General features: G+C 40.7%; 1 protein-coding gene across 3 annotated transcripts in view; it reads right to left on the reverse strand.

Moving 5' to 3' along the window:
• LOC128108693 (ATP-binding cassette sub-family G member 3-like) overlaps positions 1–16,488 on the reverse strand; it is a 77,072-nt gene that overhangs the window by 36,008 nt on the left and 24,576 nt on the right. For all 3 annotated transcript variants that reach the window (XM_052735592.1, XM_052735596.1, XM_052735593.1), the window contains 4 exons: positions 10,695–10,846; positions 8,501–8,602; positions 7,309–7,559; positions 4,507–4,589 (listed from right to left, as the gene is read on the reverse strand). In XM_052735592.1, coding sequence (XP_052591552.1) covers positions 4,507–4,589; positions 7,309–7,559; positions 8,501–8,602; positions 10,695–10,846 — 588 coding nt within the window. The remainder of the gene's footprint in view (positions 1–4,506; positions 4,590–7,308; positions 7,560–8,500; positions 8,603–10,694; positions 10,847–16,488) is intronic.

Raw genomic sequence — 16,488 nt, forward strand, 5'->3', positions numbered from 1 at the left:
GTTCTGATATCTTAAATCAACCCATTTCTATTAATCTATAAGTTGCCATGTGGCTCGTGGCTTACCAGTATCTTAACATCTTCTCATGGCAGCGGCTGGCAGTGTCTCTCTGCCTCAGCCTTCCACTTCCCAGAATTCTCCTCTCTCCTTGTCCTGCCTATACTTCCTGCCTGGCTACTGGCCAATCAGTGTCTGATTTATTAACCAATCAGAGCAACACATTTAACATACAGAACATCCCACAGCAGTCTGGGAACCTTAGGCTTTTTTTCTGTAACCATACAATTCAATGCTGAGATGGGTTCACCTTTAAATTCTTCTGTGTGGGATGTCATTCTGTATGCTGTGAATATGTGTTGCTCTGATTTGGTTGATAAATAAAACACTGATTGGCCAGTAGCCAGGCAGGAAATATAGGTGGGATATGCAAACAAGGAGAACTCTGGGAAGAGGAAGGCTGAGTCAGGAGTTACCAGCCAGACATAGAGGAAGCAAGATGACAAGGCAGAACTGAGAAAAGGTACCAAGCCACATGGCCAAACATAAATAAGAATTATGGGTTAATTTAAGTATAAGAGCTAGTCAATTGTTAGCCTGAACTAATGGTCAAGCAGTTTTAATTAATATAAGCCTCTGTGTGTTTACTTGGGGGACACAAGTGGGAAAAATCTGTCCCAACTGCAAGTCGGCTGGGACACAGAAAAACTTCCAAATACATTTGGCGCCCACTGTTGGGCGTTGAACCACATAGACCTAAGAAAGCTTAAAAATTCTGAATGCACAGAAACAAAGTCACACTAGGCTTCCTAGTCTCACAGTCTCATGCCAATAGCAGTGAAAACTCCACTCCTGACAGCTGGCTGTGAGATGGAGTTGGCCTCCAGTCACTATAAGCCAAGCAGCATGGCAGGTTCCTGCCACGGTACACAGTGGTGTCTCCAAACCATGCAGTATACTGCATAGTGGATTTAGCTTTTACTAGTTAAAAAAAAAGAAAAAAAGAAAAGAAACCAAAGAAGAAAATGTTTCTGGGCTACACGCTGCTGGATGGAGGCATGGACCCACTGCCTCCCAGAGTCAGCAGAAAGCATGGCTCCCAGAGCTGGTGGTGAATTACCTCTACCATGTTGAAAAGCTAAGATGGGCAGAGTCCTGCAGTTTAAAGCAATAGATTCACAATAAGACAGATTCAGATGGGATAAACCTTAAACAGTTTACAGTGTGTGTAAAAAATGTATGTAGGCTTGGAATAGAGAGGAAAAGGAATATAGACAGTTATATAAAGAAATAGAAAGTTTTAAAAAATAAAGTCTTTAAAGAGAAAGTAAAAGCAATATAAAAATAAGCCATGTAAAGATGGAAATCACACAGAGAGTCTGGATTATATTGTCTTTGGGATTTTGAACTGCAGAAAGACATTTAATTATAAAGGCTGCTCAGTTAAACCAACATGTATATTTTAAAGGGATCATGACTTCAAAATTTGAATCTAAGGATATGTTGCTTTGGAAAGGAGGCTCTGCTTTTGTTTCCATAGAAAGCAAGAGGCTATGGATTTGTTCTAGGTTAAGATGGATCGGATTTGATAAAGCCAGACCTCCTGAACCTTAACAGATGGTACCTGTCAACAAAGGTTATAACTGGTCTTCCCAGGACTTGACCATTATCACAAATTTTCTCAGGATCACTAAGACTACCAGTGCCCACTATCATCAGGAAGTAACCTAGAACACTATGCCTACATTTCTAAAAACTGACTATGGATATTTGTCTTTGTTTGAAGATTGGTTACAAATTGTTATCGATCATAATCAATATCTTTCTAAAGAAAAAGGGAGGCTAGGATATGGATATAATAGGATGAAAGGGTAGAATATTGAATCCACTTTTAAAGAGCAACAACCTCTGTAAAATATTTTAAATTGCTATAGATTTCAGCTTATTATAAATTTAAAGTTAATTTTGTTGTACTGTATATATATATATATATATTATACTATACATATATATTTCTACTCTTGTTTAAGGTATTATGTTTATATAACTCATTTAAATTGTAATGGATAATTAAAAAATATAGATTAATAAATAGTCTTTTATGATAATCACACTTATAGTCATGTTAGTTAAGTTTTCTAGATATACACAGATATAGTTCAATTAGGTAGGTAATCTTCAAATATTTCAAAGACCTACAGAATATGGCATTAAAAATGTTTTAAAAACCTTGACTTTCTGGACATTGAGACTTGTCTGCTCCTGGCAGTACCAATCTACTTCAGAGAAGATAATGGGCATTGAAGAAACTGATGGAGTTTGCTTTCTTTGTGGCAAAAGTTAACCACTGGGCAAAAAAAATGCCCTTGCATTGACTGATTGACAGTATGTTGTATAAACTGGACATGCGGAACCCATAGAAAAGTGACTACTGAACTTTCCAAGGCAAGATGGTCCTTCAGGTTCCTGCTTCATAGAAGAAACTGCCAGACATTCTACAGCACATAGAGAAAAAAATGACTGAGAGACTAGGCCTATGGGCTAAAGATCGATGTCCCAACATTATAGAAACTTTGGATGACTATCCAGGCAGGCAGCTGTCTCTGTCATTTCCAGAATTTTGGAAGTTGCTTACAATGCATTTCCTGTTTACTTAGGTAATATTATATCCTTCTGAGGTCTTTGATGTAGTTGAAGACTAGATAGTTATAATTTTCCTTGGTTATTATAAAAGATAAATTAGATAGTGAAACTTTAGACTCACAAATATAGGATAGATAGAATATTTTCTTTAATTTTTCCAAATGCAAATAGACTAAATATTGTTAACTGTAATTCTTGCTTGATGACTGTTCTATTATATGTAATTTTACTAAGTTAAAGTTAAAACCTTCCTTTTTGATTAGAAAGAAAAGGGGAAGTACTGTGGGATGTCGTTCTGTATGCTATGAATATGTGTTGGCCTGATTTGTTTGATAAATAAAACACTGATTGGCCAGTAGCCAGGCAGGAAGTATAGGTGGGATAAGCAAACAAGGAGAATTCTGGGAAGAGGAAGGCTGAGTCAGGAGTCACCAGCCAGACATAGAGGAAGCAAGATGACAAGGCAGAACTGAGAAAAGGTACCAAGCCACATGGCCAAACATAAATAAGAATTATGGGTTAATTTAAGTGTTAGAGCTAGTCAATAGTTAGCCTGAACTAATGGTCAAGCAGTTTTAATTAATATAAGCCTCTGAGTGTTTATTAGGGTCCAAGCGGCCATAGGGTCACAGGAGCCGAGCAGGGCCAGGAAAACTTCAGCTACAGGTAGGTGACTGACATGTCAGAAACAATAATAAATGTAACCCAACAGCAAAGAAAAATTAAGGGCCAGTGAGATGGTTCAGCAGGTAAAATGACTGCCACCAAGCTTGATGATCTTGAGTACAATCCCTGAAACTCATGTGGTGGAGGGATCAGCTCTTACAAATTGTCCTCTGACCTCCACATGCATGCTGTATGTAGGACACATATGCCCATATACATACACACACTAAAAAAATAAATAATTTTAAAATAAAAATAAAGCATTCCTATTACAAATTGGAAATTGCAGACATTCACAAAACATCCAATCAATTGTGATTTATTTTTTCTTAGATAAGTTATTGAAAACAAGAAGGAACATAAGTTTGGGAAAGGATATGGACAGATTTGGGCTCTAGTATTGTGCTGCTGAAGATATAAAATAGTACAGTGCAGTTGGAGACAGAACAGCAGTTCCTAAAACAACCGAATGGTCATAAGATTTGGCAACTATAGCTTTCTACCTTAAAGAGTCAAAGTCCAGAGCTCAGACAGATGTACTTGCACACTCAGCAGCATGGTTCAGAGAAGTCAAAGGTGAGAGCAAACCACATTTCCAGCCACAGATGAATGGGAAACAACACAGCACACACACAATGGACTACTATACTGCCTTACAGAGCCCAAGAAATCCCCACACGTGTTACACTTTGGGAAGCTCTGAGGACATCACACCAATGGAAACAAGCCAGCCAAAACAAAAAAGAACAAAAGCCAAACAATGCCAAAAACAGATACTTGTGAGACTCCAATTCGTGGTTGTTACATTAGTCATATTCAAAAACAGAAAGTAGAATGCTTGGTGCCAGGAATCGGGAGTGGGTAGTATGTGGAGTCTTCTTTCAGAGCTATCGGATTCCACTTGGGAAGATGAAAAAATGCCCTACATTTAGAGTGTGGTGATGGTCACATAACATGAAGCTACTCCACACACTAAAACTGGTAAAATGTGAATGTGTGGTGTGTACAGTTTCATACTATCTACACACAAGCACATGTTAAAAAGTGAGTTCTTCCACTCAGCCTTCAATGTACCAACACACTCTATCACGTGATAAAATATTTACTCTGTTCTTGTTAGGAAATTCAATTCTTAATCAATTTATATAAATTTGAACAAAGTGATAGCATTTCTCAAAATCAAGATGAAAGTTTGCTTACCTGATCTGAACTTCATTACAATCATTTCGTAGGACATGGAAAATGGTACCCACAATCACAGAGAGTATGGCTATGATAACTGCCTTTCAAAAGAAAACAGGAAAATGAACAAATTTCCATTATGAATAGAAAGTATTCTATACATTGTCCATTACTTAATATATATGGTTTCTTAATCAGATCTCTCCAGTGAGGTAAACACTATATTTTGGCAGAGTCCCTGTAAGAATATAAAACACACAAGTTAATAGACTGCTTGTATGTTAAACTGAAGATTAAGGTCTCTGCAGTCTGAGGCTCTGACAGTACAGACCCTGGAAAAACTAAGACCTCTCCCAGTGCTCCATCAGGAACGGCCAGTGAAGGGCTCAGTTCAGGTTCTGAAACATGGATGACACAGGTGGAGAGAATGCAGGTGCCTGGGGAGGTTGGGGACGAACCAAAGTAAGTGACAAAGTGTTCACTAAACTGAGACCTCAGCTCTGGTGCAGCGAACATGTGCAGTTTCTACTTCAAGTGGTTTAAAGAACTCAATCTTTTTTTACTCTTTAGTTAGAAACAAGTTCAACCCAGGCCAGGGGACAGCTCAGTGGCAGAGCCCTGCACAGCATACACTAGACCTAGCCCTGATCCCCTCAACTGCAAACCAAATAACAAAACTGAAGATGACTCACAACCCAGTTCCTAGCAGTGGGATCTTGTGTGCTAAGAAGCGGGGAGCTGGTCCTCACCTGTGTCACCTCTGGGAAGTCTGTGCCTGTGTGGGAACGAGCACTATTGCTGTCATCACAGTGTTCAGACAGCGTCCTCTGGGTCACTGATGCCCCATTGCCCCTCATCTCTGTCACTGCTGCTCCACCAACGTCAGCCAGAGCGGCCTGTGCTCAAGTCTCATCTAAGCTGCCAACTCCTGCAGACCCTCATCTACCTCCATCCACTCGGTCTGTGCAGACAGTCACAAGGACCTGCACTGCTTTGGTTTGGGGTTAAAATGGCTTTAGAAGGTGCTTCACTTAACAAAGGAGTGAGGCTACATACATGATGCTGTAAGTTATTTGAAGGAGTCTAACTGTTATTCCTCGGATGATGTTTTAAAAGTAGAATATGATGATCTAAGGAAAGCATCCTTCCATGTAATTTGGTAAATTAGAAACCAATATCCCATGGTTTGGAGATAAGGCTCAGCAGTTAAGAGCACTTGCTGGTCTTGCAGAAAATCAAGGTTTCACTTCCAGCAACCAAATGACCCCTAACAACCTTCTGTAACTCCAGTTCCAGAGAATCTGATGCCTTCTTCTGGCCTCCATGGGCATGCACTTGATGCATAGATATACATGCAGGCAAAATATCCATACATAAAAAAATTAATTAAAAAATTAAAAAATGGTCCTCAATTCCTATCATTCCTAATACACACACATACACAGACACACACACACACACACACACACACACACACACACACACACACACACTTCTTACCTCATGATACTGTGCCTCACTGTTGAACAATGAGTAATCCCATTTTACGAATGTAACTCACTTTTTTCCAATTCTATTGAATCTTTTATTTTTTTCAATAAGAATGGGTATAAAAATGCCTCTTTTATAACCTAAATACCCACTAATAGGGCCAAAGTGTCTGGAGCAACTGACAGTATAACTCAAATGGTAAGAATATTCACATACACACTGGGAAGGAAGCAACACTGATATATGAAAAGGGCAGCACACATGTTAGGAAGTAAGTGATGTTTCATTACAGCCAACAACAGGAATTCTCAGTATTCAACAGAAACTAAATTCCTGAGAATAAAATAACAACTCACTAACAGCAGAACTGACTCTAAGTTCTGGTTTACAGGGACAGGGATGTAGAGTGATTGCACTCTCATGGCTGAAGCCCCAGGATCAAACACTAACACAGCAGAATCATCAACATTATGAAATAAATATGAATGAATAAGTGATGGCCCAATGAGCTGGAAGAACCACATTTCTGTGTGACATTCATGTTAAAATAACAGAAAATCTTAAGGCATGATGATCCTTCTTACAGAGCCGGTTTAAAGAAAAGTAGAACCTCACTTCCTCCCAGTTCCCAGTCAGCTGACAGGGAAGAGCACTGTTCAGTCCAGTCACTATCTGTGTGTGAACTGCACTCTGAGTGGCTTCTGCTCTCACCCTGGACTCCAATAAGGAACAGCACTCTGCAATGGGCTCATCTCTCAGGCCGTGCATGCACAGGCTCCCTCAGAGGGGATCAATGGCCTTGTTTCCTCATCCCATGATTTCAACTACAGATCAACCCCCTTTCCCTCCCCAGTCACCTCCACCCTTCCTACTTAGACTTTCTCCAAAGTCCATTCTTTCATCTGACATGCTACAATTTTATCTGTTTATTAGTTACCATCCATCCACCCCATGAAAAGTTGCAGCAGGACAGAAGCTTTTGACTCCCTTGCTCATTCATGGACATAAGCTTGTTCAATGCACTGGTGAATTAGACAGGTGTGAGGAACTTCCAGGTGCGCTGAATTTCTTGTTGCCTTCCCTGAATTAAATTTCCTACTGGGATTAGTCATTATAGTTCCTCTAAATAAAAAAAACACACTAAAAATGTTTTCTGTAAGTAAAAAGTTAATCATGTTCTACTTGCTTTATTGAACATATGCCGAGTGGAGAGGACAAACACATGGAACAGAGTAGAAGATAAATGTGACCTGAAGTACACCGACTCAGAAACAAATTGTTTCCACTTGATTTTTTTCATAATACATTTAAAATAATTCATCAGATTACCTGAATTGTAGTGATCTTTGGAAAACCCAGGCAATTTTTGAGTAAATGAGAGATATTCCATCTGAGCTGATTCCAGAAAGGGGTGACACACGTGATCTCCTCCAAGGCCGAGCTCCTCCCTGCCCTCTGTTCCCCCAAGAGTGGATCCAGCTCAGTTCTTGTTTCTCTGTATAAGGAGGACTGTACATACATGTTGGCTAATTTTTCTGTGACTTGGTGCCGTCTCTCAGAAAGTTCTGTATATATGTCAGCTTTGGGATAAAAGTGGATAAAGACAAGAAGCAGACAGTAATTTAACTGATTTTTCTGAGACACTTTTCATGAATAACACATAAATTATGTACCAGTTTTTCTTTGAGACAGTCTCATGTACCCTAGACTGGCCTCAAAGTTGTTATTAAGCCAAGGGTGACCTTAACTTCTCCAGGTCCTCCTGTGTCTATCTCAAGGGCTGAGATGACAGGCATGGACTTCATACCCAGTTATGTGGTGCTAAGAACCAAACTCAAGGTTTGGTGCATCTGAGGCAAGGACTCTACCAGCTGAGCTACATCTTCAACTCACCACGTTTTAAGCATAATAAAATTACTCCTGTGTAATTCCTTAACAGATTAGAAAAGTGTCCCTAACTGACCTGACTACTGTCATTATCCCGTGGATAGAGCAAACTGAATGGCCTCTTCCCATCTAGATACCAATTCTTAACAAAGTATTCCTTCCCTTATGGATCTATGCTTCGTAACATAAAAGTCTGGTCTCTACTTTCTACTGCATGTGAATGTATATGCAAATGTATAAATTGCCAAGTATCATATTTTTAAAATGTTATAAACGAAGTCAGATATCATGACATAACCCTGTAATACCTATATTTGGAGGTGAGGTAGAAAGAGCACACATTTAAGGCCAGCCTGGCTACATAAGCAAACCACATCTAAAACAATAACAAGAATAATATGACAAACAATAAGTACATTTACTTTCTAACAGAAATTTCCTTGACAACTGACAGTATCATATAAATGGTCTATTATAATTTAAATATAAAACACCAAGCACAACAGACAGAAAACTTATTAGCTAATTTTAGGACACTGAATTAACATATAAAGCTACTATCTAAAGAACCACACTACTGTGTTATCATGAAATCAGTTAGGCAAAAACCTGTGACTCTAGAGGATTCACATACCATTATGGCCTTCTTCCTCTGTGTCTAATATAGCTGAGAAACCTCCATTAATGATGTCCAGGAAGAAGTCTGCAGGGTTGTTGTGGGGATCATATTCATAACCTACAAAGAAGTTGGCCAAGAACACAAACTTGAGGACCCTCTTTCAGAGAGTGGGATGGGGAGGGGAGACAGAATCTAAGAGCTTCTTCTTCTTCTTGCCCCTCCCCCACTAACTTATCCTTTCCTCTTGCACATACCCTCATAATATTTCAAAAATATCTGCTTCCCAGTATAATATAAACATATATGTATATACACATTTATGAATATATATGTATGCTGATGTGTATGTTCTACATACATATGTGAACTCTTTCTATGAAACAATCTTTTGAATTTGGCCTAAATTTTTATTGGACTCCAAAGACTCACAAACGTTTACACTTTTAAATGACAAAGATTAATCAAAAACAAAGAGTGATACGGAGAGCTGCTGGTCAATGGCTTTTACAGCGGCCACAAGAATATACAGCAGACGGCAATTAATAACTCCGGTGTCAACCCTCCAGAGGAATAACTCTGATGGAGGAATCTCACTAAGCAAGGCTTATGGGCCCCAAAATTCTGACAGCCAGGTATGTCTGTCTGTCATTTCTCTCATGTGCCGCTATGTTTCTTCCCTAAAAACAGCTGGGGGTGTTCTCCCCAGTGCCTATGACACTGTTGCTTCTGTCTGTAATTCCACATGAGCAAAAACAGCTGTGGTGTCTCCCCAATACCTGCACAGTGATGTGTGATCTCATACAATATGTACATGTGATATCATGATCACATCTCAATGTTATGGTCACTTGTATCTGTGGACTGCCTGAAGATGACCCATCATTAAGCTGTATAATTTTGATATGTAAAAAATATACTAGGATTTGCTTCGAAATTAGATCTATTATCCCATGAGGACTGTAAGACACTTAGGCCCTGTTTTTTATCACTAGCACAGACTTACATAAAGAAAACAACAATTTCTTCTCAGTTCTAAGGTATGCTACATACAATTGGCTGATTTTGAGCCTCAGAGCAAATTCAAACTAGACTCAATGCTTCCTAAGATAAACCTCCAGAGAAAATATGCAAGGTATTCCCAGGTGTCTATTGTAGAACCAAGGCCAGACACAAAACAACATTGGTGCCAGTTCCCTGCTTGATAAGTCTGGCTGGTAAAGACCTACGCCCTAAAAAATTCCTCAGCAGCTTGTCTCACTGGGCACTGTGCCCCCGGCCTCACGTCACAGCCTGAACCCTGCATGTGGGCATTGCCATGGTTACTCATGCCCTCAGATGTAACTTTTTTTACTTTCCATGGAATGGATATAAGGGGAGACAAAACCAAGAAAGAGGAAGAAGCTAGAGAAAAATAAAGAAAATTCCTCAGTACGTGTTTGAGTCTGGTTCCCTCAGACAAATAAGAGTTATCCCTAAGTCCTACTACTCTGAAAGCATTCTTTTTACAACCCTGGATGCAGTTCAGGGAGCTGGTCTCTCAGGCTGCTAGAGAGTGACGGAAAGCAAACATTTAAACCTATATTTGGAGGTACATCATCCACAAGTATATTTGTATTTCACTAAAATGAAACTGACGTCATGAATCATTAAAAAATATTTCATCATCTAATCTGACTATGAAAAAAACAGGCAGATACAAAAACATGAGTCCATATAAGCCAGACTTAAGCCACTCTAGACCCCAAGCATTGCCTAAACCTGAAACGCAAAGTTACTACTAACTTAAGTAACATCTCCACAGCTCCTCAGAGTCAGATCACACTAGGGGAAAACTGAAAACCACCATGTGTTAAGTGAGCACGAACACGATGATGCTGGGCTTTCCAAAGCTGTTCCAATGACAGATAACCAGACTTGAGGCCAGCATGTTAATTAAGAGGGTCACCACAACTGGATGCAGAACAAGAAGCTCAGGAAAAATACTGTAACACAGGCATGACACAGGACAGCAGAAAGAAAAGAGACCTGAACAACAAGCCTCTGCTGCACAACTAACAGAATCCTGTCACCAAATTAACCAAAGGTATTTAAAATGGAGAAACAAACACACAGTAAGTCTGCAGGAAGGTCAAGCAGTACTCCTGGGAAGCCCTGTTCTCTCCCCAGATCCCAAGAATGAAGGAGTTCTCACAGCAAAAGCCAGCCATACCTGCGGATGTGAAGTACTCCAGCGCCTCTTGTGCAGGCCCGTGATACATGACTTTTCCTGAGGCCACTAAGGTGAGGCTATCAAAAAATCTGAAGATGGAGTACTGAGCCTGATTAATGGAGAAGATGATTGTCCGTCCCCTCATAGACATCCTAAGTTTAAAGAGGGAAAAATCATAAGTCACTGGAACATCGAAAACTTGAAATTCTCAACAAAGTATTTTATTCCTGAAGGTATACTCCCTGTTCCCATTTCAGCTTGAGTTTTTCTTAAAAACACTTCCTCTCACTTGCATATGCACTTGATAGATGTAGATGAATTTTTAAACAGTCTTATTAAATAAGAAACACAGAGCTAAATACAGGGGTAATAGCCAAAGAGATCAGAACAAATAACCACGACTAGCCTTAGCTTACCACCAGCAGTAGCTTCCACAGAGAGAGCTTCTTCCTGCCTAATCTGTGCTTTTATTGCCTTCCTGTTCTGCCTTCTCATTGGCTCTAAGCCCAGCCACAAGACTTCCTCATCACTGCCTGTCTATACAGACCTCCAGGTCTCTATGGTTGGTGCTGGGATTAAAGGCACGTGTCACCATGCTTGGCTGTGTCCTTGACCACACAGAGACTCTGTTTGCCACCACCTGACTTCTGTTTATGGCTATGACCTCTGATCACCAGGCAAACTTTATTAACATACAAATAAAATATCACCACAGATAAAGAAACAAAGCTCCAGGCTTTTATTTAAAAAACTAGGACTTCTAAAGTGTAGGACATCGGTAGTCCAGGGACCACTAACTATGTAGACCCCTGCACAGTCTTCTCAGACACTGAATCACAATATCAGGGAGTCAGTGCAAGGAGTCCATATCATGAACAGACAACTAGGGTGATGGGCAGGTTCACTCAAGCCTGGGAACGCCTGACAGAGCAAAGATTACAACTATGAGTGTATTCACAATTCCCTTCAACCGTTTACACTTTCTGCCTCTTCAGGAACTGGGTTTCATTGTTCTGATACTGTAATTCTCATTATTAACGACTTGTTCTCCCTGCTTCAGCAAGAACCTCATCTCAATTTTCACAATATCGGCATAAGGCATGTCTAATAAAATTCCCCCCTTCCTGTTGATAAGGCTTAAAAGGTCCAGCAACATGCCAAGGGGTCAGTTAGTGAGTTGCCAAGCTGGGATTTGATCATTGGTTTAATTCTATGATAGGAAAAAGTAAGCTGAACTATCATTTCAGAGAGTCATATCTTCTGTAAGGAGAAACAATAACCCAAAATACTGTTTAAAAGTCTTTGAAAATATGTTTATAAAAGGTGGGTATGGTGGCACATCTGGCCTGGACTGATCAACTCAGCTACCACCCAGGCACACATCCAGGGCTTTGAGTTTGCCCAACCCAACATCTACCCCATCTGTGACCTGCTGTAGCACATGTAGGGACTGATCCTGCAGATCCATAGCTGCAGGATCTCCATGACTCAGGGTAGCAGCAGGACATCCCAGAGGAGTTTCACTGAGGGTCCTGCATTGATGGTGTACCAGAAGCCAGAGGCCTTGAACCTCACCAACAACTGGTTATACAAGTAAAGCTGTTTGGACAGAAGGGTCTACTCCATGACGTGCTGCAGCTCCCAGTGCCACTAATACAAATGAAGAGGAGATGGGGAGGGGGAGAGACAGGAGTGAAGTGTTTGTTTTTGTTTCTTTTATTCTGTTGTTTCAGTTGTTGCTGTCTTGCTTTTATATTGTATTGTTTGTTTAATTTTTAATTAATATTTTTACTTTTTTATTTTTTATTTTTTTTAAACTTTCCTTTGGCGGATGCTATGAGGGTGAAGTGTGGATGCTATGGGGGAACAGACTGGGAGTTGGGTGGGATTGGCGCATGATATGAAAATCCCAAAGAATCAATAAAGAATTTATGTTTATTTTTAAAGGTGAGTATGGTGGCATATCTGTAATACCCCAGCACTTGGGAGGATCAGAAGTTCCACATCCACCTAGATTACATGAGACCCTGTTTCATTAAGACAAACAGAAAAAAGAAGAGAGGGAGAAAGGGAGGGAGGGGGGAGGGAGGGGGGGAGGGAGGGGGGAGGGAGGGGGGAGGGGGGAGGGAGGGGGGAGGGGGGAGGGAGGGGGAGGGGGGAGGGAGGGGGAGGGGGGAGGGAGGGGGGAGGGGGGAGGGAGGGGGGAGGGGGGAGGGAGGGGGGGAGGGAGGGAGGGAGGGAGGGAGAGAATAAGAAAGAGTGAGAGAACTAAGCATGGTAGTGCACACCTTGAATTCCAGCAGGACAACTGGTTGGTAGCAACAAGATAAGGAGCAGAATAATGACATAACAGCCGATTGTTTTCCCTGTCCGACTGTTAATAAATCACAAAAGGAAAATTGTAATTTCATGTGACATAACCCAGATCCACCAGCATGGTTAGATGATCAAGATTAAAGCCAGGGAAGTGAGATGGATCATTGGGTAGAGACACTTGATGCCAAGTCTAGAGACCTAAGTTCAGTTCCCAGAACCCTGATGGTGGAAGGAGAAAGTCAGCTCCTTGAGTTGTCCTCTAACCTCTACAGATATGCTACACATGTACACACACATACATGTACACACACATGTACACACACATAAAACACACACACATAAAACACACACACATGTACACACACACATAAAACACACACATAAAACACACACACATAAAACACACACACATAAAACACACACATAAAACACACACACATAAAACACACACATAAAACACACACACATAAAACACACACACATGTACACACACACATAAAACACACACATAAAACACACACACATAAAACACACACACATAAAACACACACATAAAACACACACACATAAAACACACACACATAAAACACACACATAAAACACACACACATAAAACACACACACATAAAACACACACATAAAACACACACAATAAAAAAAAAAGTTTTAAAAAAAAGTATTCTACCACGAGGATGCACTTCCAGGAGTGTTGGAGACCAAGGAGAACACAGCATATCAGGGCCTGAGTCTGCTCCCAGAACCCTGGGAGAAACCACACTTAGGATGGCCCCATGCAATGCACTAAGACTAGCCATGGCATGAGACACAGGACAGAGAGAAGCGTTCCATACTGAAAATGACAAGAACTTGATCTTAGAGTGTCCTGAAGCAGACAGGAGAGGGGACAGACAGGGAAGGTGTGACACCTGAGGAGTCTACAGACTAGAAGGTGACAAGGCCCCAGGTGTTGACTTCCTTACCGGGAAGGTGCAATGGTGGATGATGTGGTTCTTGGAGGGACAGGCAGGAGTATTTAGGGTAATGGACCGTGATGTCAGAACAAAACAAAGAACAAGGGGAAGGAAGGACTGACAGAGAGTGCAGTAAAGTTCAACAGCCAGGAGCCCAGGTCATGGGAATTAGACAGTCCTTATATTGTTCTTGGGGTTATTCAGTCAGTCTGAAACTCTTACTAATTTTTAGAATATAAAATCTAACCCTTACACTTTTTTCTATAAATGTTTCTGTAGCTAAAGGTATCTCCAGTCCTGCCCAGGCCCACAGCCACTCAGACCCAAATAAACACACAAACACTTATATTATTTAAACTGTTTGGCCTAATGGCTCAGGCTTCTTGCTATCTAGTTCTTATATCTTAAATTAACCCATTTCTATTAGTCTATAAGTTGCCACATGGCTTGAGGCTTACTGATACTTTACATCTTACTTCTCATGGTGGTGGCTGGCAGTGTCTCCTGACTCAGGCTTCCACTTCCTAGAATTCTCCTCTCTGCTTGTTCTGCCTATACTTCCTGCCTGGCTACTGGCCAATTAGCGTTTTATTTATCAACCAATCAGAGCAACATATTCACAGCATACAGAACATTCCACAGTGTGGTGGTATTGTGTTCCCCAAAATAGTGTGCATCCTAATAAACTTATCTGGGGTCAGAGAAAAGAACAGCCACTAGATAGACATAGAGGCCAGAAAATGGTGGCACACATGCCTTTAATCCTATCACTTGGGAGGCAGAGATTCATTTGGATCTCTGTGAGTTCAAGGCCATACTGGAAACAGCTAGGCATGGTAACAAGAGCCTTTAATCCCAAGGAGTGATGGTAGAAAGCAGAAAGGTATATAAGGCATGAGGAGCAGAATCTAGAAGCTTTTAGCTGGTTAAACTTCAGGCTTTCAAGCAACAGTTCAACTGAGATTCATTCTGGATGAGGACTCAGAGGATTCCAGTCTGAGGAAACAGGATCAGCTGAGGAACTGGCGAGGTGAGGTGACTGTGGCTGGTTCTGCTTCTCTGATCTTCCAGCATTCACCCCAATACCTGGCTTCAGATTTGTTTTAATTAATAAGACCTTTTAAGATTCATGCTACACCACAGCACCTACCTTTTCTGTCTAATCAAAAGGAAGGTTTTAATTTTAACGTAGTAAAATTACATATAATAGAACAGTTATCAAGCAAGAATATCTAGTCTATTTGTATTTGGCAAAATTAAAGAAAATATTCTATCTATCCTATATTTGTGAGTCTAAAGTTTCATTATCTAATTTATTTTTTATCATAACCAAGGAAAATTATAATTGGGCACCATTTGTAGCTGATGTATTCCTATTTGTAGTTGATATATTCCTGTGTCCACCAGGCTCTTGCAGCTGCTCAGACCAAGGTAAACACACAGAGACTTATATTACTTATAAACTGTATGGCCGTGGCAGGCTTCTTGCTACCTAGTTCTTATATCTTAAATTAACCCCCTTCTATTAATCTATAAGTTGCCACATGGCTTGTGGCTTACCAGTACTTTACATCTTGTTTTTCATGGCAGCGCTGGAAGCGGCTCCTGACTCAGCCTTCCACATCCCTGAATTCTCTCCTCTCTGCTTGTCCTGCCTATACTATACTTCCTACCTGGCTACTGGCCAATCAGCATTTTATTTATCGACCAATCAGAGCAACACATTCACAGTGTACAGAACATCCCACAGCAGGTTTCAACCATAGACTTCTTTCTTGAGAAAAGAAAATGCCATTTCTTTTATTTCAGTATTCTCCAGGTTCAGGACCCAGACCTTGTAATCATTCCCTCAGCCACCACATCCAGGGCTAATCTCAGAGACAATGCTATATATTCCAACTTCAAATCACCTCAGAACCAACCATTTTCTACCTAAGAAACACCCACACATCAGCCTCCTGCTGATATCTTTACATCAACATAGTGCAACTGTACAACCATCTCCATGATGCATGCTCTGCTCTAAACACAGAAGCCTCCCCACATCCCCTGCCATGGAAACCTTAGTCCTTACAGTGGCCCAGGTGGTCCAGGCAATCTACATTCATTCCAACCAACCTGCCTCACCTCAACTATGAATGTGGAGGGCTGAATTATGTCCTTCCAAAGACTCATTTGTAGAAGACTTCATATCTAAGAACTTATAGTGTGACTATAATTGGAGAGAGAGTCTTTTAAAAGGTGATTAAGTTTAAATGAAATTACTAGTATGTTCTAATGTAACTGGTGTTCATTTAAGAGATCAGGGCATAGACACATGAAGAGGAAAGAGACACCATCCACAACTCAGTGACCGAGGCCTCAGGAGACACAGCCTGTGGATACTTCAATATCTGGCTCCCAGGATTGAGAACTGTAAGAAATATAACTACTGTCAAGTCACTCAATCTGTCTTCAGCAGTTCATTAGCAACTTTCCATCACCTCAGGACACTGGGTTCTTGTCAA

The sequence above is a fragment of the Peromyscus californicus genome, unplaced genomic scaffold, assembly GCF_007827085.1.
Source record: "Peromyscus californicus insignis strain IS unplaced genomic scaffold, ASM782708v3 Scaffold_13__1_contigs__length_99412109, whole genome shotgun sequence".
NCBI classification, from domain to species: Eukaryota; Metazoa; Chordata; class Mammalia; order Rodentia; family Cricetidae; genus Peromyscus; species Peromyscus californicus.